We start from the raw sequence: 26,591 nt of genomic DNA, 5'->3' as shown, positions 1-26,591 counted from the left end.
GTTTTCATCTCTCTTTCAGCCACCCCAGCCGAAACAAAACAGGTAGAGACAGGTGGCTTGACTAATTCCAGTTTTGTTTTAGTGGAGCCAAACATCATCTTCTCTGCACTGGGCTTTTTGCTCTATGTTGTAATGTGAAAAACGTTAAGATGTGTTGAGTTGGTCATGCATGTAATGTAGGGGTGTATCCACAAGGCGGCAGTGTGAAGCCAGAGTGACATATTAAGAAAGTGACCTCCGGTGGTTGTCTGCTCTTGTTGTTCATGAAGACCTCTGCCCTGTAACATGTATTGTGCATACGTCCGCATGGAATCTTTGCTATCGAGCAGGTTCTAGATAAAACGCCGATAAAACGTGAGCAATGTGTCGCGTGCTTTCTTTCACGTGGTAAAGTTACCACACTCTAAAAGACAGACTGTAAGAGCAAGCAAAACTTCTCACGATAAGCTATCTTGACTTTGCACAGCCCAAGATCAGTTGAGCTGCCTCTGCTCAGAGCAGACAGTAAGAGATGGTTATAGAATGTACTATATATGAATGAGTAAATATGACATTTCCATCACAGTCTCTTTTATCAGTATGAGAAACATGGCGGATCAAGTATTTCAGTTTTACCAGAAAGATTGTAAAGTCAGTGATTTGCTGCTATGACAAGCCGTTTTAACACTTAATAACTGAGTTTGAATGGCTAGAATTTAATTTACAGAAGTAAATGTCAATTTTATCATTTGCACCTACATAAACTGGTCAAATGTTTCATTCCAGACATTTTAATGTAATTCTGACTCATCAAAACAATAGTTAGAAGTATCTGTAATTCATTTATGACTTGTCAGAATCTCAAATGCGAGATATCTCAAACATCATTACAACAAGTCTAAATTATTGGGCCTGACTGTGCTCATTTGAGGCTTCCTATTAGATACTGGTCCAGCAAAGCATTTGAATAGTGTTAGCAAAAGTAATGGTGGCTGCTGTGGCGGATAAGATTGTTCGAAAAATCTGTGAAATATAAAGAGCTCAGCAGGAAGGAGTTTATGAGCTTTGATCTTCATTCTTGAGGTGCGGGTGGTCAACATGTACCCGAACCTTGACCTCAGGTTACACTGACATGGTGACAAAATGGTTTGACATATGCAATTACAGTTGCAGTGTAATGGCCTATTTGTAAAGCAAGCTGCTTCTGACTTGCTACAGCTTCTGATAAAGCTACAGATGTCTAGGGCGTCATTTTCCATAATGAAAAGTCTAATACAAGATATCCCTAATTTTTACTTGTTAGAATTCAAGTTTGACATACGTACAACATAATTTTGACTAGTTCAACTTAATATGTAAACAGAACAATGTATATATGAAGTTGTGTACTAGCTCATATAGGCACAGAGTGAGTCAGGATGTCACAAGGTCTTCTTCTGTCCAATCTTTTTCTACTTAAGTCCAGCCCACCCACTTAGCATGCTTTATAACTGAGGCAGCGTTCATTCATTCTGCCCACTCCACACTCACCACATCAATGATACACCAGCCTCTACAGATCTGCAAATCTCTGTCTCCTCCCCAGCCTCCTCCTTTTCTAAGGTTCAATATCATAACTCATAATTTTACAAAGAGGGCTGCAGAACACCTCTGCATCTACTCTGTTCAGTCGGTGGAAGAGGACGAGGAGCAGGCTGGGAGCATTTCACATCTTTTCTTCTCATCTCAGCAAGCCGCAAACCTGAACTGCTCTTTCAGAGACATGCTTCTTAACCTATAGAGGAAGAAAGAATAAAGGGAATTAATGTTTCTTATGTTTTGTGGGACTGTAGAACACAGATGGTTCAAAATTGCACATTAAAACTATGTAAATTGAATTTTGTGTAATGACGACCTTTTAAGTTGGTCTCCTTGTTTCTGTGTTCACACTGTATTCATTCAAACGTTGTGAATCTTAGGTTGTGCTGGGAGGATTGTGATCTCAGGGACTATCTGTGTCATGTTTGCTCAGATTGTTCTGGATCATCACTCGAGCAGAGTCACCGCCAAACACATATGCATATCAATCCAAAATAAATGGTTTAATCTGACAAAGTGACCTGTCTGAAATGTTGAATTTAAAGGAATTAAAAATATCTTAAACTAGAAACCTTCCTAGTCAGAATTACACTGTAGATATCTAAAGCTGGAATCACAACTAGCCATACTTCAGCTGCAGTTGCAGTTGAAATGCAGACATCTATAATGGGAAATCGCACACCATGAATGGTAAAAGTGATGTAATTTGTCCTAGGAAGAATGATCATGTGGATATCTATAAATGTTTTGGCAGTGTGCCATTGATGAACCCCACTGAGCACAATGCAACACACAATAGAAATGGAACAATTACTTAGAGCTTTAGAGATGCAAAAGTATAATTAGCAGGCAGAGTAGATCATATTATCAAAAATTGAAAGAAAAGCGGCTGTTTGAAAAGATAAAATGCTTTATTATTGGTAATGCAATTCTTAACTTTTGAAGGATGAGTTTGATTGATATGTTTTGGCATATCTTTATGTACAAAATAGTATAATCAAATCATTTGCTATAGATGTATCTCTAAATTGATTGAAGTTGTTAATGTTGCATATACGTTTTTATGTTTGTCTACAGACATGTTTGCTGAGTAAAAGTCTGGAGTGTTTGGTGGAGTCCACCGTGCAGCTGATGAGGAAGTGTCTTCCTAAAACTCCTCTACCACTGACATCTGATAAGTCTGCATACACCTTCCCCCTGCCTGGAAGACCACACGCTGTTCCTGATGTGGACGTAACACCAGGTAAAGTATCTGCATTCACTCCATGGCAAAGTATAAGCAGTTACAGCCCTGAGTCAGTGGAATTTTAGATATGTTAAATCAATCACAGTAATAATAATGACACAGAAACTTTTACACAAAATAAACAAGAAAAGCACTCAAAGTGCAATACTCCACCAAGGCTGTTCATTCTTCAGTTTATGTATTCAGAAATCATGGCAACATAGAATCCGGCCATTTAATATAGATCTACCCACAAACTAAATAAATAAATAGAAAATGACTTTGTGCTGAGCACAGGCGTGTGTTATGTACAGATACCGGATTGCATGACTAAAAAATGTAGCAGATGGCTTGAATTGATGCAGGCAGCTGACATAGCGTTCACGTTGTCATAGTTACAATGACGCCGTGCCGCTCTCTCGCAATGGTACAGAAATTTTAACAAATCTGTTCATCCAGATTATAAGCCGCATCACTGTAAAATCTAATCATGCGGTCTTTGTGTCATTTCTGAACTTCCCTGAAAATTTTATCCAAATCTGTTTGTACATTTCACAGAAAGATTCACAGCAGGACAAACGTATGCAGATTGTCACCTAACTTTGCCGCATTCCTTGGTGGAGTGATAATAGATAAAATGTAGTATATGTGTTTTGGGAATATTTACAATGGACAAAACAAATACAAGTAAAAATTAAGTTGAAACCATTCAGTCTGTTCTGTAATGTATACCGTGTTTTGGGCTTTGAACCCATCACTGAACCTATATTTTCAAGATTTCCTTTGTCTAGGGGACCCCCAAATGAATAAACTTCATATCCTTTCCATCAGTCTGAAATGACATTTTATTGTCTTGTTTTTTATTTTCCTTTTCCCTTTTTGTTGTGTTCAGATGAGAGTAGTGTGGGTAGTGATGCTGAAGAAGATGAAGATAACCAGGAGGCCAACAGCACAGACTATGTAAGTGAAGTGTGTGCCTGTGTGTGTGTGTGTGTGTGTGTGTGTGTGTGTGTGTGTGTGTGTGTGTGTGTGTGTGTGTGTGTGTGTGTGTGTGTGTGTGTGTGTGTGTGTGTGTGTGTGTGTGTGTGTGTGTGTGAGCTTTGGTCCTCAAACCCCTGGGGCCGATACTACGAAGCAAGGTCAACATACACAGGATCACCTTTTGTTATCTGGCTTAACTAAACCTAACAACTGCAGTCAAGCTAAGTGGTCGCATAAAGCTGATTATCAACTTGTTCAATCAACCACAGTTTCTGAATTCGGTTTTGACCCTAGCTGACCAGTTGCAAACATGAGCAGGTCGAGAGCTGCATATTTCTCATGATACAAACTATAAAGCTAAATCAGTTTGAGAAATTTTAAACTATGGCACAAGATAAAAGCAACACAGCTTCTGCAGCCAAAGCACAAAAGAAGTCTTTCACAAAACTGCTGCCTTAAATAAGCTTATGCACGTCACTGCTTCTCAAGAAGTCCTGACTATTTACAATAGTGTATTCCACTAAAATAATGTATTGCTTAGATGTATTCTTCTTTCAGCCGCAACTCTGGCAGTGTCAAACTTTGGAACAAATATAAAACAAATATAAAACACAATTCCAACTCGTAAGTTGGCCTACTGCAAATAGGGTAAACAAGGTGGGCTTTAGTACCTTACCACACAATTATTGTAGGAGCTTCAGTAGAAATCAACTGAACTTCTCTTTAAGGTTCTCGAAGATGTTTCATCTTCATCCAAGAGGTTTCTTCAGTTTCAACTGACTAATGGCTAGTTACAGAATTTATAGTCACTCCAGCTCACATGACTACTGGACTATTAATGACCCAAGACTCACGTGTCTCCAGGTGTGAAGTGTTGTGAAACCAGGTGATGGAGGTGCCAGTTTTACATAACAAAGGATGTGAATCTGTCATGTCCGGAGTGACTCAAGATGTTAACAATGGTGAAATTTTCTGGGGAGAGACCTTATCATTGCATTATGGGTGTTTGATAAGTGGTGTCGCAAACCCCTTCCTCTGTTTAGAGATAGCTGTTCCAATTTGACAAAGATGGTTTCCTTCACTCCTCTCTCAAACTCTGTCCAAAATGTGGACATTGCTGTAATCTAAGGCATCCCTTATCCATCAGATGCAGGTGAACTGCTGAGTCTAGTCCTGAGGAGCTGCTCTCTCGTGTTGAGCCATGCGCTTATGAAGCTGTTGTTTATTCTCTCCTATGTACAACATTGTTCTGTTTGTGTATTGGTGTTTTCCTCGATATAGGACTAATTCTTCATATACAGGGTGTCCATGAAGTCTCTTTCCAATTTTAAGAATTTATTTCATAGGCAGTTGATAAGATATCTTAACCAGATTTGTTTCATTGTAATCAGTGGTTGTCAAAGTTTTTTCTACTTCATTTAATTCACCTCTATATGGGCACCATTAGTTGCATGAAGCACATCAAGATGGTACTCGATTTCTTGCAGTGTTCGCTGTAGCATAGCTTCATCAATGGCAATGGCATCAGAAATCTTTTGCTTCAAGTCAGTAATGTCCCGTATCTTTGTTTGATACATGATATCTTTAACATATCCCCATAGAAAGAAGTTCAAGGGAGTGATATCTGGTGAACGTGGTGGCCAAGGAATTGGCCCATCCCTTCCAATCCACTGGTCTGAGGTCTTTCATCAACAGGATACCTCAAACACAATTTTTAATGTGATTACAAACTTTAATAAACACTGATTACAATGAAACAAATCTGGTTAAGCTATCTTATCAACTGCCTTTGTAATAAAGTCTTAAAATTGTAAAGAGACTTTATGGACACCCTGTATAACAGTGGACAAATGAAAAACCATTGATGCCAGTAAGACTGTTCCAAGTAGATGCATTGTGTAAAATGGTAAGATATCCAATTTAAATTTGCAACATGTGGGACTTTTGGTATGATGCCATCAAGTCAGTGTTGAATCTAAACATACAATATGGCGAACTAACCACTTAATCCTGTTCTACAAGTTGCAGAAGAGTAGGTGACACTATGCACTTCAACTTTGTTCATCATCACAGTCATGGTGGATGTGCTTGTTGTGACTCAGTCTGCCTGATAAAGGCCAGTGTTGATCAAATAGTTTTGTCAAATCTGTAGTCAAAAAATATTGAAGTCTTCAGAAAGGGTCTTCAAACAGTCTTCAGAGTCTGATGAGTATGTTTATTCAATACAGAGGCTGTAAACACAAAAATAAGCAAAATCTCAAAATTTTAACCAACTACACAACACGTTAGGTCGTCTTATATACTTCTAAAATTCTACAATTTTATTTAGCAGATGCTTTTTTCCTAAGTTACATAGATCTGAGAGTAGATACAACACAAGCAAGGATCTAGTCAGGAGAAAATAACCTGGATACGAGCCATAAAACATGTTCAAGTGTGATAATGGGACTGTGGTGCCGACAGGCAGTGCAGATGTAATAGGATTTTTAATTTGAATTTTTTATGTTATTTTCTGCAGTCTGTCAGGTGCAAATGTATTCAGTGGAGAGCTGGGTTTTCAGTCTTTCTGAGAGGGATTCTGCAGATCAAACAGGATTTGGTGACTTGCACCATTGACAGGCCCTGTTGTGGTGGTTGGATCAGGCACCTTTTGTTGATTGAGCATAGCGAGTGGGAGGGAGTGTTGACCTGAATGAGAGAGTTCTGGTTGGAAGGAGCTGTTTCATTGTAGTTTTGAATCCAAGTGTCAGAGTTTTGAATTTTATGCAGGCAGCAACTGCAAGCCAGTGAGGCGATCTGAACAGTGGAGTGACTGGTTGTTTTTGGCTGGTTGAAAACCAGATGTGTTGCTGCATTCTGTGTCATCTGCAGAGGTCTAACCATGCATGCAGGGAGGCCTGCCAGTATGGAGTTGCAGTAGTCAATGTGTGATATTATGAGAGCCTGTACCAGGAGTTGTGCTGCAGATTCAGACAAGAAGGGTCTGATCTTCCTGATGTTGTACAGGGTGAATCAACATGACCAAGCAACAGAGACCGCATGGGCCTTGAGGGTTAATTAGTTATCTATCATGCCACTCAGGATTCTGGCAGACTTTGTGGGTCAAGTTGGATGTTAATTTCTTGTTGCATAGAGGGTCTGGCTGGGATGACAAGGAGCTCAGTCTTGGAGAGGTTGAGTTGAAGGTGGTGTTTTTTCATCCATGACAAGATATCTGCAAAGCATGACGAGATCCGGGCAGAGACCATGTGGTTAGCTGGGGGAACGACAGGAGAAGCTGGATATCATCAGCATAGTAATGGTATAAGAGACCATGGCAGTGGATTATTGCACCAAGTGAAGCAGTGTATATTAAAAAGAAGAAGGGACTGAGTGCTGACCCTTGAGGAACACCTGTGGATAGTCTGTGCAATTCAGACATTTCTCCCCTTCAAGATACTCTGAAGGGGAGGATAGTCTGTGCAGTTCAGACACTTCTCCCATTCAAGATACTGTGAAATATCTTCCTGAGAGGCAGGACATGAACCAGCAGAGGGCTGATCTTGAGATGCCAAGCTCAGTAAGTGTGCAGCATAGGATTTGGGGGTTAACTGTGTCAAAAGCAGCGGACAGATCAGGGGTGCAACTAACGATGAATCAATGAATCCTCTAAGCACTATACATCATCAAAAGCAGACATGAGTGCGCTATGCTACAGAAATAACCGTCCAGGTGGAGCGTGGAACATGGACGGACATCTGTGCTGTATTGTGCATATATAATAAATGCATACATAATATATGCTGGATAGCGCGGAGATCTGCATTTACAATACAGCGGATGATGCAGCGCAGATGTCAACGCTGTATCATGCATACATAATGTCCATCCGTGTTCCACGCTCCGCCTGGACAGTTATTTCTGTTGCATAGCATGCTCATTTCCACTTTTGATGATGTAATATGTTTTGACGATAAATCGATTGATAGTTGCAGCTCTAGACAGATCTAACAACTCTACAGCAGCTCTTGCAGAACACAGAGATTCTGTTAGCGAAAAGAATGCTGTCTCGGTGGAGTGACCCTGTTCAAAACCAGGCTGATTTGGGTCATACAGGTTGTTTTTACAGAGAAAAGCAGAGACTTGGTTGAAGACAGTTCACACTCAAGTATTTTAAACAGGAAGGGCAGGAGCGAAACTGGTCTGTAGTTTTGAATCTGGGCTGGGTTAAGTGTAGGTTATTTAATTATTGGAGTGACTCAAACTTGCTTAAATGCAGTGGGGAACACACATGTAGCAAGTGAGGAGTTGATGATATGTGTTACTACAGGGTTAAGTGCTGGGGAAATGGTTTGTAAGAGGTCGGATGGTATCGGGTCCAGTGAACAGGTAGTGGGACAAGAGTCCAGCAATAGTTTAGAGACTTCCTTCTCAGTCAGAGGTGATAATGAGGACAGTGTGACTCTATTAGCTGGCGGATGCATGGTGAGTTGGTCAGGCTCACAGAACTGGTTACTGATTGCAGAGACTTTTCCGTGAAGAATGAGGCGAGCATGTTTACAGTGAGCAGAGTGGAGGGTGGGGAAGGAGGTGGGTAGACGAGTGAGTTAAAAGCAGAAAACATTTTTCGAGCCGCTGATGTGCCACAGATCTTGTCCTGATAGAACTTGGTCTTAGCAGTTTTTAAACTGGAGGAGAAAAATGTTATTAGACCTTGATAGTCACTTAGGTCAGTGGGATTGAGGAGAATATGTTATGGAGGCCAAGACCTCATCAGAAAGCTGGGTCAGTGTGAGGGACTGAAGGTTGCGGTGGAAGAAGACCATTTGCAGAAGAACAGGTAAGTCTTCTGGTGAGGAGACAGTGAATTGAATATTACAGTGGTCTGACAGATGAAGTGGAGTGACACTCAGATTTGTTGTGGAGCAGTTTCGGCAGAATATCAAGTCTAGTGTGTTTCCTGCTTTGTGTGTGAGAGGTGCAGATCTGCTTGAGATCAAATGATGCCATAAGTGACAGAAAGTCACTTCTTTGGGCTTTGATTGTGTGGATATTCATGTCTTCCATGACAACAAGTCACCACTTGTTGTCATAGTCCTGAATGGCTGAAAGTAACATGTCCAATTTGACTACAAAGTTGGCTAGTTGACACCCTGGAGCGCGGTATATGGCAACAACAAATAGCTTAACTGATGCAGTGACACTGATTGCATGGTATTCAAATGCAGAGTTATTGTTTGGCAGAGAGAGCTTAGTGAACTTGCCTTTATTGGAAGTGAGGACTCCTGTAACACCTCCCCATTCAGCTGCACAGGGTGTGTGGGAGTAGATGGAGTCATCAGATAGAGCAGCTGGTGTAGCAGTGTTTTCTGGACAGATCCAGGTTTCAGTCAGGGCTAATACCTGAATATCTGAAAAATTAACCAGTGTTTGGATTAATTCTGTTTTGTTTACAGCTGACTGGCAATTCCATAGGCCAAAGTTGAAGTAGATACCAGTAGTGGAGGCTTTTGTGAGTGAACAGAAGTTTGCAGGGTTGTGTTTTTTGTTGCAAATGCATTTTTCTTTTTTTTGGAAACCCTTAGATAAAAGGGATGGTGTTGTAGCACATGGTAGATGAGGCAGGTTATATATAAAAAGCAGGAAAAGACTACCCAGTAGGTGTCCTGGCTCATGGACTCGCACAGGTAGACTCACAGGTCTTTGCCCAATTTGATCTTCACACAATGAGGGCAGATACAAGAGCCTGACGCTTTTGCTAACGCTATAGCATAGCATGTGTGTTTAAATACCAGGAAGTATCATTACTTTTGCAAACTCTTTTCAAAACCATATCCCATTCTTCTTCATTTTAACTCAAACACACATGCAGAGAGAGAGAAAAAGAGAGAGAGAGAGAGCTTGTATTTCCAACTTTGTCGTCTTGTATACGTTTGCAGAGGATTGTTGAGTGCATACAAACTGATCAGCCATAACATTATGACCACTGACAGTTGAGGTGACTAACATCAATCATCTTGTTCCAATGCAACGTTCTGCTGGGAAACCTTGTGTCCTAACATTCATGTGATGTTTGACAACCTCATGGTAACAGCAGTTCTTGATGCTAGTTGTCACGCTCAGCAGGACAATGCACCCCGTTCCACCACAGAAACTGCTCAGGAGCGGCCTGGGGAAGATGACAGAGCGAAGGTGTTCACCCGGGTTCCACACTCCACAGATCCAAATCTTATTGAGCATCTGTGGGATGTGTCAGGATAACCCTGATCTGGGTAGGTCCCACCCTGCAACCCACAGGATCCACAGAATTCACTGTCACCATCTTGGTGCCACAGGAGAGAGGCCCTGTGTCCATGCCCCACTGGGTCAGAGGAGTTTTAACAGCATACAGTAGACCAACACAATATTAGGCAGGTGGTCATAACGTTATGCCTGATTGATGTTGTCACGGTGTAATTGAATTTGGGAACCCCAGAGAGATCACGCAGAACGACTCGGAAAGCAGATCAACAGAATTTATTGAACAGAATCTTTATACAATCGCCAGCACTCACTCGCAGAATGGAGGGGATGGGGTCAGGCTCCAGGGAGCAGCAGTCCGGGAGGCCCTCGTCAGCCGGTCGGGGCAGTCCAGGGAGGGGGGAAAGGTCCACGCCCTTACTTGGCCAGGGCGACAGGGGTCCATGTCCTTCACTTGAGGACGACAGGGGAGGAACGCAGGCTGCTGGGCTTCCCAGGACTCGTCCGTCTTGAGCCTGTCCACAAACTGAGACAGTACGATCCACCGTCCCCTGCCATGTGAAGCCGGTCTTCATAGCAGCAGATGGAAATGCGCTAATGGTGTGGTGCTCTCGCAGTCTCGACCAATCCACTGATCAGCAGCTGCAGACAGCCCCGCAGAACGGCGACATACCGGCAGGAGAACGGGCGCCAGAAAGGGGGCGGGGCTAAGCCCAGCCTGTAACAGATGTCCAGTAATTCAGTTTACATTTCGTGTTTTATCATTGTTTGTACTTGAGTCTGATTTAAACATCCTATTTTCCTACTTTTAACATTTGGCCAATCTCAAAATCCCACAACATGCTTGCAGATGAATTCTTCATTTGTTTTTGTGCTGTGAAAAATTACATAATCAAAATGTTTTTATTGTGACAGCTTCAGCTATAAAGGGTTATAAACGTGATGACAGACAATATTTATTTCGTTTTTCATGACGTGTGCAGTCAAAACAGGCCGTAACTCTAATGTAGTTGGGCTCTTGTGGACAATTCAGAGACCTTTTTATATTTTAGTGAGACTTAAACATGCTGTTCATGGATCCTTGTCTTAGTTTTATATGTATTATTTCCACCATTGTTTCTGATGCCAATTTTGATTCTAATATTGGCTATTGTTGCAAAGATATTTTCACACTGATGCTTGTTTGTCGTGAGTCAGTGTTACAATGCCAATGCAAAGACTCATGCGCAGGCAACAAAGAAACCCATCCATCCATCCATTATCTATACACCGCTTAATCCTCACTAGGGTCGCGGGGGGGGCTGGAGTCTATCCCAGCTGACTCGGGCGAAGGCAGGGGACACCCTAGACAGGTTGCCAGTCTGTCGCAGGGCTACATACATAGACAAACAATCACTCTCACATTCACACCTACGGGCAATTTAGAATGATCAATTCACCTCAGCATATTTTTGGACTGTGGGAGGAAGCCGGAGTACCCGAAGAAAACCCACGCATGCACAGGGAGAACATGCAAACTCCATGCAGACAGATCCCGGGAAAGCCGGGACGCGAACCAGGGATCTTCTCGCTGCAAGGCGAAAGTGCTAACCACTACGCTACTGTGCAGCCCGCAACAAAGAAACAACAGACTAAATTTACAATGGTTTATTTACAAGAATAATCAAGATACAGGTTACACTGAACTGAGAACACAACTGCCAATGGCTAGGGAGTTGTCTAGGGGTGCGGTGGAATAACACCAGTAAATCAGACTACAGTCAGAAATAGACAAATTTAAAAAACTAACCAGTACAAAGTAACACAAGGGCAGGAGAGCCAAACAGAGCTACACAATAGCTGCTAGACAGATTGGATGCCAAAATGGCTTAACAGGAATAAACAAGAATGCACTAGAACTACTTACAACTTTCCAGAAAGCCCGAAGCTACAGATGTCGACAACGGCTGCAGACACAAGCCTAAATCCTAGGAGAAATACTGTTACTTATGCCAAAATGGCTACAATGCTAGAAATGCTACACAAAGCCAAACAGCTGACAACTAACCTAGAAAATGCTATACAAAACAACTAAACTAAACTGGGTGTGGAGATTGAGTGGAGCTGGGAAGCCAGGCGGAGGTTGTATGCGGCTGGGATGGAGACGAGAGATGGATAGGTGCTACAGCTGGAGGGTCTGTGGGTGTGTGGAGATCTGGGTGGCACAGACGATGGAAGGCAGATGGAGGATCCAGGTGAGTGATTGCAGGCAGGTGGAGGTCCATGACTAAAGGGCACAAGAACAGCTGTTAGTGATGGGTCCGGCAACACCGATGCATCAGCGCATGTGTTGAGCTCATAGAGTGAAACGCCATGTCGGTGTATGTATCGCTTTAAGAAAGTAACGTGACCAATACAGCTACTGTTTAGCCTGTCACTGAGGTGCCAAACTGTGTTTATAAGAAAGTGCGTCTGTCAACGGATGCATCTCTGCCAAAAAAATTACAGATCTTTTGAACCGCAATTATTCGCTTCAAGCCATTATGGAGCCAGAAAGAAAAAGAAAGTTTTCCGCCATGTGGGACCATTTTGACCTTATATCGGCAAATAAGGTACCGTATTTGTTTTTATTCCCTTGTTGTTCCATCCTGTTCCTCTCGTTTTCCACGTGATCTATCAGAACTCAAATCCATTTCAAAGTGACTCTTACTTTAAACTATTCATTTTATTTTCTGCAGGTTAAATATCGTATTTGTTCGACAGAACTTACCTACGTCAATAAAAGTATCTCAACAATGCTGAGGCACTACAGAGCGAGGCATGAAAATGAGGTCACAAATACACCAAGAATAAACACAGGTATACAGACATTTTACAACTTCCTCATGGTCGCTTTATTGATAATTCATTCATATTACTTTTCATTTTTATAATTTTTATTATTTCACTTCATTTTTGACCATCAAGCTTCCAGGAGGCATGCATTGGACGAGGCAGTTCTGAATTTCATTCTCAAGGACTGCCAACCCCTCAGCATTGTTGAGAGTGAGGGCTTCAGGGAACTGTTTCACGTCCTTGAGCCATCATATCTTTTGCCAACCAGAAAGGTTTGTATAGAAAATGTCTAGAGAGATAGTTGATATACCCAGTTTGTTTAATATTTGATTTTAATACATTGATTTGCTTTTAGTTTAACTTGGTTTAATTTTCAGACTGTCAAAGAAATGATGGCCAAAAAATATGAGGAGGAACAAGAACGAGTGAAAACAGAAGTACAGCAAGCTGTGGCAGTGAGTATAACAGGTGACATGTAAACATCTGTGAACATAGAGGCTTACATGCCTCTTACCTGTCACTACATTAATGAGAATATGCAGTTGTGTACATCTGTGTTGAGAGTGAAACACTTTCCACAAAGTCACACTGCTGACAATTTGGCCCAAGTCAAAAGGGGCATGATGGATGACTGGGCCATAACTAATAAAGTAAAGTGTCTTGGCATCAATGCAGCACCAAAAATGATTTAATCCGCAAGAAGTCTTCATATTCAGCATTCAGTTTGCATTGCACACACACTGAATTTAATAGTAAAACGTGATAAAATCCCTACACTTATATCACCTCAGCCAAAGAGAAGCTTGCTCAAGTGCAGCAACAGATGGTACGGCCAACCCTGAAACTCATCAATGAGGTGCCAACATGCTGGAACAGCACATATCAAATGCTGGCAAGGTTACATGATGACTAAAAACAGACATAACTCCACTTATGGCTGATGAGTTCACCATCATAGGTGAAACACTGCTTGTGTTTGCTCCTTTCCATCAAGCTACAGTGGATTTGTCTGAAGAGAAGAAAGCTTCAGGGTCAAAGGTTATCCCCATGATGAAAATGTCCTATCTTGCACTTGAGCATAACGCTTCAAATTTGCACACACAGGCAGCAATACACCTCCACGAACACCTTTCACTTCTAGACCCCAGATTTAAATCACTGGGGTTTCGTAGTTCCTCCAAATGTAGTGAAGCAGTCAGTAGACTGAAATCGAAATGTGTGGATGTAATTGGGTGCACATCGACTGAACCACAACCTGGATCTTCTTTACAACAGCTGTTGGAACCCACTTCAGGCATGTTATTCAGCTTTATCTGTTTATTTGTGCATTTGTTTGCTAGCAAATCATGTACTAAAATGCCAATTCATTGTTTTTTAGATAACCTGTGGCAGCACCTGGATAATGAAGTTGACAAGCAAACCACCACGGCTGATTCAGTCATTGAGGTTCAGAGATACCTGGCAGAGAGCAACATTCCAAGATCCCAGGATTCTTTGAAATATTGGGACAACCAAAAGAACACAGGCCAAACCTCTTACGGCTGTCCCTACAATTTTTGTGCACACCAACCTCATCTGTGCCTTGTGAGCGGGTGTTCTCTAAACCTGGAGAACTTGCATCAAAAAAACATAATCCTCTGAATGCCAAGACCTTGGAAAAACATATTTTTTTGAATAAAAATTGACATTAAAAAATACCCCTCCCTGCCTCAAAGACAAGTACATAAGTATCCTCACATTCACAACATTTTCACTTTGATTTTCACGTTATGACACACATCACATTATTTATTGACTGTATCTAAAGATATCAAAGATATTTTAAACTTAAATTCTGTTTGCATTATTCTATTTGCACTATTCTGTTTGCACTATTCTGTTCTGGGAAAAATGATGACAACCATTTTTGCTTGCTCTTTAATCATTATGATTATTATTATTATTTCTTTATTATAGTAGTATCATAATTTCATTTCTATATTCTAACTTTTATGTTTTTGTTGCATCTTTCACCGAAACAAATTCCTAGTTTGTGTGCACCCACTTACTTGGCAATAAAGATGATTCTAATTCAGATGTCAGTTGAGTCTGTCGACATTGCCTGTAATGATTTTTAAGATCCAGCAGGTGTCAGTATTGAGCGATACAGTACCGACCCAGTATCAATACAGTTCGGGTAATGTGCCGCAACGCTTCATGAGGCCTCATCTACCCATCACTAGCTGTTAGTATGAGTAATGATGGAGGTAGTTCGACCGTCCGGTGACGTGTAAATGAGCAACGTCTGGCTTACATAGCAGAGGAGAGTAGTGGCAGCTGATCATTTTTACCTCCACGTAATCACCGATTGGCAGCAACTGTTCGCATTGCCACACACCGCGCTCACGCTCTCCTGAGAGAGGGAGAGGGATAGAGGGAGGAAAAAACTGCCACTAACTGGCGTTAGATGTGGAGGGCGTTACAATCACTATGTGTGTGTGTGTGTTTCTCTTTTCAGGATGATGATTTGGAAACTGACCTGAACAAACTTTGTCTTCGCCCTGACCTGGACAGACCTAAAGAGCTGCTGCAACAGTACAGCCACCTCTGTCCTGAGCTTTCACATGACTTCCAGGTACATGTCTGTTTGTGTGTATTTTATGGAGTTATACAACTATCTGTGTCTGCTTCTGTATGCCAATGTCATTCAATTCAATTCAATTCAGTTTTATTTATATAGCACCAATTACAATTCAAATTGTTTCAAGACATTTTACAGAACCCACATGCCTGAACCTTCTGGTATTTTCTGCAGAGATTTGTTGTTTACAAGCTCTCGTGATTGTGAACAAGCACTGTAACAACATATTCCAGATTATTTCATATTTTGTTATTTCCAAAACATGTCAAAGTAAAAACAAATTGAATAAGTGGTTGGAACTGCTACAAATCGAACATACACAGACTGTTATAATGATTTCTCATGAGAGCTATAAAGAAACTGAAAGTTAAAATAATAATAATAATAATAATAATAATAATAATAATAATAATAATAATAATAATAATAATAATGATTGATGATGGGTTGGGGAGGTAGATGTTGGAGGAGCAGAGGGATCGTGCTGAGGTGTATGGGGTGAGGAGCTGCACTGTTCTGAATATACTGCAGCCTTCTGATGCTTCTGTTGGGGAATCTGATGACAAGAGCATTGCAATAATCCAGTGTAGAGGAGACTAAGACGTGGATGACCTTCTTGGCATCAATGAGAGTAAGAGTGGGACTTTGTTTTGAAATGTTTCTGAGGTGGTGAAAGGCAGTCTTGGAGAGGTGTGTAATATGAGCTTCAAAGGTTAGATGAGAGTCAAATCTAATACCCAAATGTGTTTCATCCATATCTTTACCTCCTCCAGACAGGCTGTGAGTGTGGAGAGTGATGAAAGAGGTGATGACGATTATGATGAGGGATAGGTGTCAATTTGAGTGTCAAATCTGAGTGTCATCAGCATAGCAGTGAAATGATATTCCAAAGTGACTGATGAATTGGCCAAGGAGTAGCAGGTATAGAGTGAAGAGTATGGCACTTATCCTTGGAGGACCCCATAGGTGATGGTGGGAGTCCTGGACCTTGAGCCACTCATGAAAACATACTCAGTTGTCTCAGAAAGGTAGGATGTGAACCAAAGTACGGCGGTGTCATGGAATCCAATGGAAGGATGGGGTGGTCAGTGGTGTCGAAAGCAGCAGACAGGTCAAGGAGGATGAGAAGGGAAGGTGAACCCGAATCAGCTGTCATTAGCAGGTCATTGGTGACTTTGACCAGGGCTGTTTCTATGCTGTGGGCGTAACAAAATTGGACTGATGTGTTTGAGGTGGTCCTGAAGGTGGACAATAACAACTTTTTCATGGGCCTTGGAGAGGAATGGGAGGTTGGATATGGGTCTGAAGTTTGCAATGATGATTATATTTGGGTGAGGGTGTCACAAATGAGTGAGAAAATTTGACATACAATCAGTTACATACCCAATTGCAGTTGAAAATGCCAAGTTTAACTGGAGTTCCAATTAATTGGTGATACTAGCATTTCTGAAACAGATGTTTTGTAGGCTTTCAGGACCCCTTACGATTGTCCAGGAAAGAAATAATCGAATAACTTCATCTTTAAAATGAGATTTCTGTTGTATTATTAATTTTGGTCTTGACAAAAGTATCTGGAAATAAGAAGTGTTCTCATTTTAAAACTCACCCACTGTCAGGCTACATGAAAGAAAAACTACAAGAGCGAAGTTTGAGTCAATGGAGATGTGACTGGTACTGATTAATGTTAAAACGTTATTGCAGTGGAGACAGGAGACCAGCACACGGTGTGCATGTTATTTTGACATCAAGGTTACTAAACCATGCGATAATAAAATGTGAAGTGTTAAATTAAAACATCAATATATTGATAAAGTATTGAAAGATTTAGATCACATTGTAGCTATACTGCCTTATTCAAATCCACTAACATCAAAATTTTAACAGAACAGGCAGATATCCAGCAGTGGTTTATAAATTATTGAATTCAAAAGTCACCAATTTAACAAAATCTACTTGTACGGAGTGTATAACCATGTCTGGCTCTTGAGTGCATCAGTTAGCCAATTTTCCCAAGTGTTCGAAATTTTAGGAACACTAGCTAGCTCTGTTTGCAAGTGTTACTTGAGCACATGTCTAATTAGACCATATGAGTTTGTGCCAGATTTTGTTGTGATATGTATATGCCTTTATATGATTACATGCATATGCATGAAAACCCATGAAGGCATGTACTAGTGATACATATATGTTTTGCTTTGATGTGTGGTAAATGTATTCATTTTATTTTATATTCTGAATGTCTGTGTATTAACTTTGTATATTTCACTTAGTGTCGACAAATGTAGCAACATGATCTTACTTAGTTTATATTTCTATGAATTCTTATTTTATTGTTTTGCATGTCTTAAATTGTGAGATTGTGTCGCTTGTTTCAAACAGCAGCTGACAGTCTGACAGTCTAGTATAGGGGTGTGTATTCTCTTCTCTGTATTGTTGTTCCATATTCTTAGAAATGGTCTCAATACATTTAATTTGGTATTCTATAGAATGTTGATTAACTTGAAAAATGTGAAAAAATCAGATGATGCATATCAACATTCTAAAGGCACTAATGATAAATTGCTGGCTAAAATGTGGTCAGATGGTTTTTATAATCAGGTTGTTTTACTTAAAATGTGTTTAAAAGTAGAACAACTCAGATCTGCTCGTTTAATTGTAGTCATCTTTGAAAACAGTAGCAGTACTGTTAGTGTTGTGTCTGTCTCACCATTAACTGAAGCCACATACTGATGTGTCACAAGTTAACCTGGTGTAGATCGTTACACTCAACTGGATTTAAGCCCCTATTAAACTGTGTATTTCACTTTAAGAGTGAACAAGTTTGACTCAGAACAGAGCAATAGCGATTTGTTGAACCAGTGTTGAAGCTGTTTTAGGGCACTTGTCTAGGTTGTTTTCTCCTGACTAGATCCTTGCTTGTGTTGTATTTACTTTGAGATGTACATCACTTTGGGTAAAGGCATCTGCTAAATGAAATTGTAGAATTTTAGACAACAAGAACATTTTTGCAGCAGGTTTTTGACATTTGTGTTGTTTTGAACAAATGTCAACATAGTCACCTATGATCTACATTGCCATTGTAATAGCTGCTTTGCTTACGGAATATGACCAGTCAACCTGACCCCAGTTAGTCTTGAACACCGGCATTAAGCCTACATCTGTCCATCTGTCCTCATCCTTTGTCATTGTAGTTAACCGAGAAACTGTTGTGTTCCCAAACACAATTTAATGATAGCGGAAGGTGTTTGAGGTCCAGAGATGCTGTATACCAGTCCGTAGAGTGATGAACTGAGCCCAGCTTTATGGCAGGAGGTGATTGTGATCAGATGGAGGCACCACAGGTGTTCTGACTCAGGTGATTATCCAGTGGGCTGTAATGACACACACCACAGTGCACACACCTCACACATGCCCACCTGCAGAGAATGGGCAAAGGAAGGAGAGGGAGAGGCTGCCACGAAGCAAAAATAGTGTGGGACTGTGTGAATCAGCAGTCAGTGGTGTGTGTGCGATGCATGTGTGAAAAATGTCTGTGCAGGTGTTGTAAATGGAAACCAAATCTTATTAAAGGAAAAAAACATTATAATCAGACCTGGTTGTGAAGTGCCTGTGGAGTGAAGCAGAGAGAGTGATTAGCTAGCACTTAAGTAACCTGGGAACACACTGAGGCCCATATGTGCTTCTGATTAAGCAGCAACTTGTAGAATCAACAGAAAGAAACTATTAAAGCCACAATAAAGATGACCTTAAGGGTCATCACAACATGCATGCCAAACTGAAAGGCCTGTACTGGAAATTTTTGTTACAATGTACCTAACAGAGCAGACAGAGGCAAGTTGATTACACAAACAAATTTTATTTAACAAGAAAGTAAACACAAACCAATTCATGATGGGGAAACTCTGGTGAGGGGAACAGGAGAAAACCAAAACTGAACTAGGTTTGGTTCACTCCTGTTCTGTTTTCCCCTCAGAGGAAAAGGGGCAAAACTACATAAACCTAGGAAAAGGCCTAAACGAACAACAGAGGAGAAATCTCGGAAAACCTATTATAAACTAACTAAGCAAAACTCACAAACTGTGGATAATCACGGTGCAGGGGGGCGTTAAACTAAGGGTTACTGTCAGGCTCAGGGGATCAGAGTCCAGCGAGATAAACCGGCGAAGGCTGAAAAAATGCCGATGTGGGGCTGGAGGCAGGTACAGACAGGCTGTAGGCAGGAACAAAGCAAACAGGGTGGCGTGTGTGTGATGCAGATGCTAACGCATGCATATATATATATATATATATATATATATATATATATATATATATATATATATATATATATATATATATATATATATATATATATATATATATATATATATATATATATAATGTATTATGTATTTTCACACCACATATATACACACGTGGACAAAATTGTTGGTAGCCCTCGGTTAATGAAAGAAAAACCCACAATGGTCACAGAAATAATTTGAATCTGACAAAAGTAATAACAAATAAAAATTCTATGAAAATTGACCAATGAAAATCAGACATTGCTTTTGAACCGTGGTTTAACAGAATTATTTTAAAAAATAAACTCATGAAACAGGCCTGGACAAAAATGATGGTACTTAATATTTTGTTGCCCAGCCTTTTGAGGCAATCACTGCAATCATACAATTTCTGTAACTGTCAGTGAGACTTCTGCACCTCTCAGCAGGTATTTTGGTCCACTCCTCATGAGCAGACTGCTCCAGTTGTCTCAGGTTTGAAGGGCGCCTTCTCCAGATGATATGTTTCAGCTCCTTCCACAGATGTTCAATAGGATTTAGATCAGGGTTCATAGAAGGCCACTTCAGAATAGTCCAATGTTTTCCTCTTAGCCATTCTTGGCTGTTTTTAGCTGTGTGTTTTGGGTCATTATTCTGTTGCAAGACCCATGACCTGCGACTGAGACCAAGCTTTCTGACACTGGGCAGCACATTTCTCTCTAGAATACCTTGATAGCCATGAGATTTCATTGTACCCTGCACAGATTCAAGACACCCTGTGCCAGATGCAGCAAAGCAGCCCCAGAACATAACACAACCTCCTCCATGTTTCACAGTAGGGACAGTGTTCTTTTCTTGATATGCTTCATTTTTGCGTCTGTGAACATAGAGCTGATGTGCCTTGCCAAAAAGTTCCAGTTTTGTCTCGTCTGTCCATAGGACATTCTCCCAGAAGCTTTGTGGCTTGTCAACATGCAGTTTGGCAAATTCCAGTCTGGCTTTTTTATGACTTGTTTTCAACAATGGTGTCCTCCTTGGTCGTCTCCCATGAAGTCCACTTTGGCTCAAACAACGCCAGATGGTGTGATCTGACACTGATGTACTTTGACCTTGGAGTTCACCTTTAATGTCTTTTGAGATTGTTCTGGGCTCTTTTGTTACCATTTGTATTATCCATCTCTTCGATTTGTCATCAATTTTCCTCCTGCGGGTACGTCCAGGGAGGTTGGCTACAGTCCCATGGATCTTAAATTTCTGAATAATATGTGCAACTGTAGTCACAGGAACATCAAGCTGCTTGGAGATGGTCTTATAGCCTTTACCTTTAACATGCTTGTCTATAATTTTCTTTCTAATCTCCTGAGACAACTCTCTCCTTCGCTTCCTCTGGTCCATGTTTAGTGTGGTACACACCATGTCACCAAACAGCACAGTGACTACTTGTAACCCTATAAATAGGCCGACTGACTGATTACAAGTTTGTAGACACCTGTGATGCTAATTAGAGGACACATCTTGATTGAACATGTCCCTATGGTCACGTTATTTTCAGTCTTTTCTAGGGGTACCATCATTTTTGTCCAGGCCTGTTTCATGATTTCATTTTTAAAATAATTCTGTTAAAACACGGTTCAAAGCAATGCTTGGTTTTCATTAGTTAATTTTCATAGAATTTTTATTTATTATTACTTTTGTCAAATTCAAATTATTTCTGTGACAACTGTGGGTTTTTCTTTCATTAACCAAGGGCTACCAACAATTTTGTCCACGTCTGTTTGTATACATGCACGCAGACTTCAAATACAGCACTGAGTCCTGCCACATTCAGAACACTGCTATTGTGGCATGTACCAGAAATGGACATGAAGCTGAATACAGGGATCTGATAAGTGCCTTCAGTGACTGGAGTCATAAAAACTGCCTGCTACTCAACGCCTCAAAGACAAAGGAAATGATCATCGATTTCCGCAGATCCAAACCCCTTTTCAGCCAGTGAACACTTGTGGCATGGACATCGAGGTGGTGACATTGTATAAATATTTAGGTGTCCACCTTGATAATAAGTTGGACTGCTCTAAAAACGTGGACTTCATCTACAAAAAGGGCCAGAGCCGACTTTTTTTTGCCTCAGAAGACTTTGATCATTAGACATCTGCAGTAAGATGCTGCAGATGTTTTATCAGTCTGTGGTAGCAAGTGTCCCGTTTTGTGCTGCAGTCTGCTGGGGAGGCAGTATAAAAAACAAGGATGCAAGGCATCTGAACAAACTGATTAAAAAAGCTGGCTCTGTGGTTGGAATCAGATTGAACTCATTGGAGGATTAGGTGGAGAGATGTGCACTGAGCAAGATGGAGGCCATTCTGACAAACATGGATCATCCACTTCATATCTGCCTGAATGAGCAATGGCACATCGGTGGTGGACGGCTCCTATCCCTGCGCTGCAGGACAGAAAGATTCAGAAAATCTGTCTTACAATCAGCAATTAGACTATTTAATTCTAAAGTAAACAGATGAAACCCCAGACAATTGAATTTCCCTTCAGGGATTAATAAAGTTATTGTATTTTATTGTATTGTATTGTATTGTATTTACATTGTAGGTTCTCACCGAAGGAATCAAAATTATGGATGAACACATATGGAATTGTGTAGTAGACAAAAAAGTGTGAAATAAGTCAAAACATGTTTTATATTTCAGATTCTTCAAAATAGCCACCCTTTGCTTTGATTACTGCTTTTGACACTCTTGGCATTCTCTCCATGAGCTTCATGAGGTAGTCACCTGAAATGGTTTTCTAACAGTCTTGAAGGAGTTCCCAGAGATGCTGAGCACGTGTTGTCCCTTTTGCCTTCACTCTGAGGTCCATCTCATTGCAAACCATCTGGATTGGGTTTAGGTCAGGTGAAGGGGGAGACCAGATCATCTGAAGCAGCACTTCCCTCACTCTCCGTCTTCGTCAAATAGCCCTTACACGGCCTGGAGGTGTGTTTGCGGTCATTGTCCTGTGGAAAGATAAAGGATGGTCCAACTAATGCAAATCGGATGGGATGGCAGGTTGCTGCAGGATGCTATGGTAGCCATGCTGGTTCAGTGTGCCTTCAATTTCGAATAATTCCCTAACAGTGTCATCAGCAAAACACCCTCACATCTTCACACCTCTGCCTCCATGCTTCATGATGGGAACCACTCATGTAGAGACCACAAGTTCACCTTTTCTGTGTCGTACAAAGGCACGGTGGGTATAACCAAATATTTTAGGACTCATGAGAGCAAAGCACAAATTTCCACTGGTCTATGAAACAGGATCTCTGTCACTGGTTCCTGTCAGAACTCTGGCTGCAGCATTTTGTATCAGCTGGATTTTTACAAGAGAATTATGGGGACATCCTGATAATAAGGAATTACAATAGTCCAGCCGAGAAGTTACAAATGCATGGAGTACTTTCTCAGCATCACTCTGTTACAAGATATTCCTGATTTGTACAATATTACATAGATGAAAATAGGCTGTCAGACTTATGTACAGACTTGTCTTATGTGTCCTGATGGACAAATCCTGATCAAATAGCTCCAAGGTTCTTATAGTAGAACTGAAGGCCAAGCAATGCCATCCAGAGTAACTACCTGGTTAAATAGAATGTTTCTAAGGTGCTTAGGGCCAAATGTAATGATTTCAGTGGTAGCAGTGGTATTTGAACTACTCGGGGCTGTAACCCCCAAACTGGCAGAGGGGCTTCAGCACTCACTCACTATCACTTTACCTGGATAATGTTTTGAAGGCAGGAGTTTCAAATGAGTATTTTATATTGTATATCTTTATGTTTTCATGTATGGTGTTGGTACAATTACTTAGGAACAATAACTAATCTAAATGCCTTGTCCACAATGAGTGGACAACAGCATAGTGCTCCAAAAAGGGACTAATCTTCCAGTGGTACATGACAAAATGGTTTAACCCAGGTTTGCTTCAGCTTTGAATTCTAAAAATCGCCTGGTCTAAATCATCGATTTCACTAATCTTTTTGGATCTTTATAAAATGTAGTTTGATTTGGGAGATATTAAGGCGTATATACAAGTCTGCTGCAATAGTCCCCCCTTCAAATCGCCACCTTTTCATGGTGGAGGGGTTTGAGTGTCTCTACAATTGTGGGAGCTATGTTGTCTGGTGCATTGACCCCTGGTAGGGTCTTCCAAGGCAAATTGGTCCTGGGGGAGAGATCAGACAAAGAGCAATTCAGAAGACTTCATGAAAGCACAACAAGGAGAAGGGGGACTCCATAGTTTTCCTGGGGGACTTCAGTGCTCATGTGAGCAACGATGGATAAACTTGGAAAGAGGTGATTGGGAGGAACGGCCTGAACTGAACCCAAGGGGTGTTTTGTTATTGGACTTCTGTGCTAACCATAGATTGGCCATAACAAACACCATGTTTGAGCATAAGGTTGCTCATAAGTGTACCTGGTACCAAATCACCTTAGGCCAAAGGTCGATAATAGACTTCAAAGTCGTATTGTCAGACCTGCAGCTATATGTCTCAGACACGCGAGTGAAGAGAGGTACATAGCTCTCAACTGATCACCACCTGGTGGTGAGTTGTATCCAATGTAGGGAAGACTACCGGACAGACCTGGTAAACCCAAACGTGTAGTGAGGGTGAACTGGAACTGTCTTGTGGAGGACCCTGTCTGTGGGGTTTTCAACTTCCACCTCCCTTTCTCCTGCAACCCAGGGGAGGTTGGGAACATGGAGTCCGAGTGGGGCATGTTCAAAGCCTCCATTGCAGAAGCAGCTGTTAGGAGCTGTGGCCAAAAGGGCACTGGTGACGCTCACGGCAGCAACCCAAAAACCTGCTGGTGGACACCAGCAGTGACGGAAGCCAAGCTGGAAAAAGAGGCTTTTCGGGACTTGCTGGCTTGGGGGGTCCCCTGAAGCAGCTGACAGGTACTGATTGGCCAAAAGGGCTGCAGCTGCATCAGTTGTGGAAGCTAAAACTCAGGTGTGGGAGGAGATTGGAGAGGCTATGGAGAAGGACTTTCAGTTGGCCTTGAGGAAGTTCTGGAAGGAAGGGGAGGCAGGGCTTTGCTCAGGCTGTGTACAGTTGGGGTGGAGAACTGCTGACCCATACTGGGGACTTCAAGGAACTCCTGAATCCAATAAACACATCCTCTCTGGAGGAGACAGAGCCTAAAGACTCGGGGGAATCTTCGTCCATATCAATGGCAGAGGTCGCCGAGGTAGTTAAGAAACTCCTTGGTGGCAAGGCGCCAGGTGTGGATGAGATTCACCCTGAGACGTTGAAGGCTCTGGACATTGTCGGACTGTCTTGGCTGATACATTTCTTCAGTGTCACATGGACATCGGGCTTGGTGCCTGTGGAGTGGCCAACCGGGATGGTGGTTCCCATTTTCAAAAAGGGGGACTAGAGAGTGTGTGCCAACTACCAGGGTGTTACATTTTTCAGCCTCCTTGGAAAATTTACTCTAGGATGCTGGAAGGGAGGCTCTGACCGATAGTCGAACGTTGGATTCAGGGAGAGGAATGCAGATTCCATTCCGATTGTGGAATAGTGAAACAGCTGTTTACCCTTGCGGAGCTGCTGAGGGGAGCAGGGGAGTTCGACCTGCCAGTCTACATGTGCTTTGTGGATCTGGAGAAGGCCTACGACCGTGTTCCCCGAGGGTCTCTATGGTGGGTACTGCGATAGTATGAGGTGCAGGCTTACTGATATGGGCCATTTGGTCCCTGTACAACCAAAATGAGAGCTGTGTTTGCATACTCGGCACAAAGTCAGACATGTTTCCAGTGAATGTTGACTGGGCTGCCCCTTGTCTCCGATCCTGTTTGTGGGGTTCATGGACAGGATCTGAAGGTGCAGCCAGGGTGAGGAGGGTGTCCGTCTCTGCTTTTTGCAGATGATAAGGTTCTGTTTTCTTTGTCAGACCTTGACCTTTAGCACACACTGGAATGGTTTGCAGCTGAGTGTGAAGTGGCCGGGATGAGGATCAGCACCTCCAAGTCCGAGGCCACGGTTCTCTCCTCTAAACCAGTGGACTGCTTCCTCTGGGATGGGGGGAGTTGCTTCCCCGAGTGAAGGAGCTCAATTATCTTGGGATCTTGTTCACGAGTGATGGGAAAATGGAGCGAGAGATGGACAAGGGGATTGGTGCAATGGCAGCAGTAATTCAGGCATTGTACCGAACTGTTGTGGTAAAGAGGGAACTGAGCCGCAAGTCGAAGCTCTTGATACACCAGTCCATCTACATTCCGGGTAGTGACCAAAAGAATGAGATTGCGGGTACAAGCGGCCGAAATGCGCTTCATCAATAGGGTGGCTGGGCTCAGCCTTAGACATAGGGTGAGAAGCTTGGACATCTGGATGGAGCTCAGAGTAGAGCCCGCTGCTCCTTCGCATAAAGGAGCCAGTTCAGGTGGTTTGGACATCTGATTCGGATGTACAAACCAGCGATCCCCTCTGGGGAGACTTCCTTTGGAGGTTTTCTGAATATGTCCGCCTGGGAGGAGACTCCAACGTAGACCCAGAACTGCCGCTGTATGTATGTATGTGTCTCGTCTGGCCTTGGAACACCTCGGGGTCCCCCAGGAAGAGCTGGAAAGCATTGCTGGGGGGAGGGATGTCTGGAACAGTCAGCTTTGCCTGCTGCCTCCATGACCTGGCCCCGGATAAGCAGAAGAAGATGGATGGATGGATGGATGGATGGAATTCAGACTTTGTACTAAGATTTATTTGATTGTTTACAAAGACATTGATGAAAAACAGATCTGAGATTTGCAAACCAATGGGTGACATCACAGATTGACTTTCTATTTCCACATACATGCTTGGCCTGAGTGCATACATAAATATAATGTATGCTTGTATGCATATTATGGTGAGCTAGTTTTAATTTTT

General features: G+C 41.8%; 1 protein-coding gene across 3 annotated transcripts in view; it reads left to right on the top strand.

Moving 5' to 3' along the window:
* Window positions 1-26,591, top strand: part of LOC111569377 (cytosolic carboxypeptidase 4) — a 179,964-nt gene that overhangs the window by 75,599 nt on the left and 77,774 nt on the right. For all 3 annotated transcript variants that reach the window (XM_055009139.1, XM_023271441.3, XM_055009140.1), the window contains 3 exons: window positions 2,635-2,800; window positions 3,675-3,742; window positions 15,294-15,410. In XM_055009139.1, coding sequence (XP_054865114.1) covers window positions 2,635-2,800; window positions 3,675-3,742; window positions 15,294-15,410 — 351 coding nt within the window. The remainder of the gene's footprint in view (window positions 1-2,634; window positions 2,801-3,674; window positions 3,743-15,293; window positions 15,411-26,591) is intronic.

The sequence above is a fragment of the Amphiprion ocellaris genome, chromosome 3 (assembly GCF_022539595.1).
Source record: "Amphiprion ocellaris isolate individual 3 ecotype Okinawa chromosome 3, ASM2253959v1, whole genome shotgun sequence".
NCBI lineage: Eukaryota > Metazoa > Chordata > Actinopteri > Pomacentridae > Amphiprion > Amphiprion ocellaris.
Note: the sequence above shows the minus strand (reverse complement) of the source record. Positions and strands in the feature narration are given on the sequence as shown.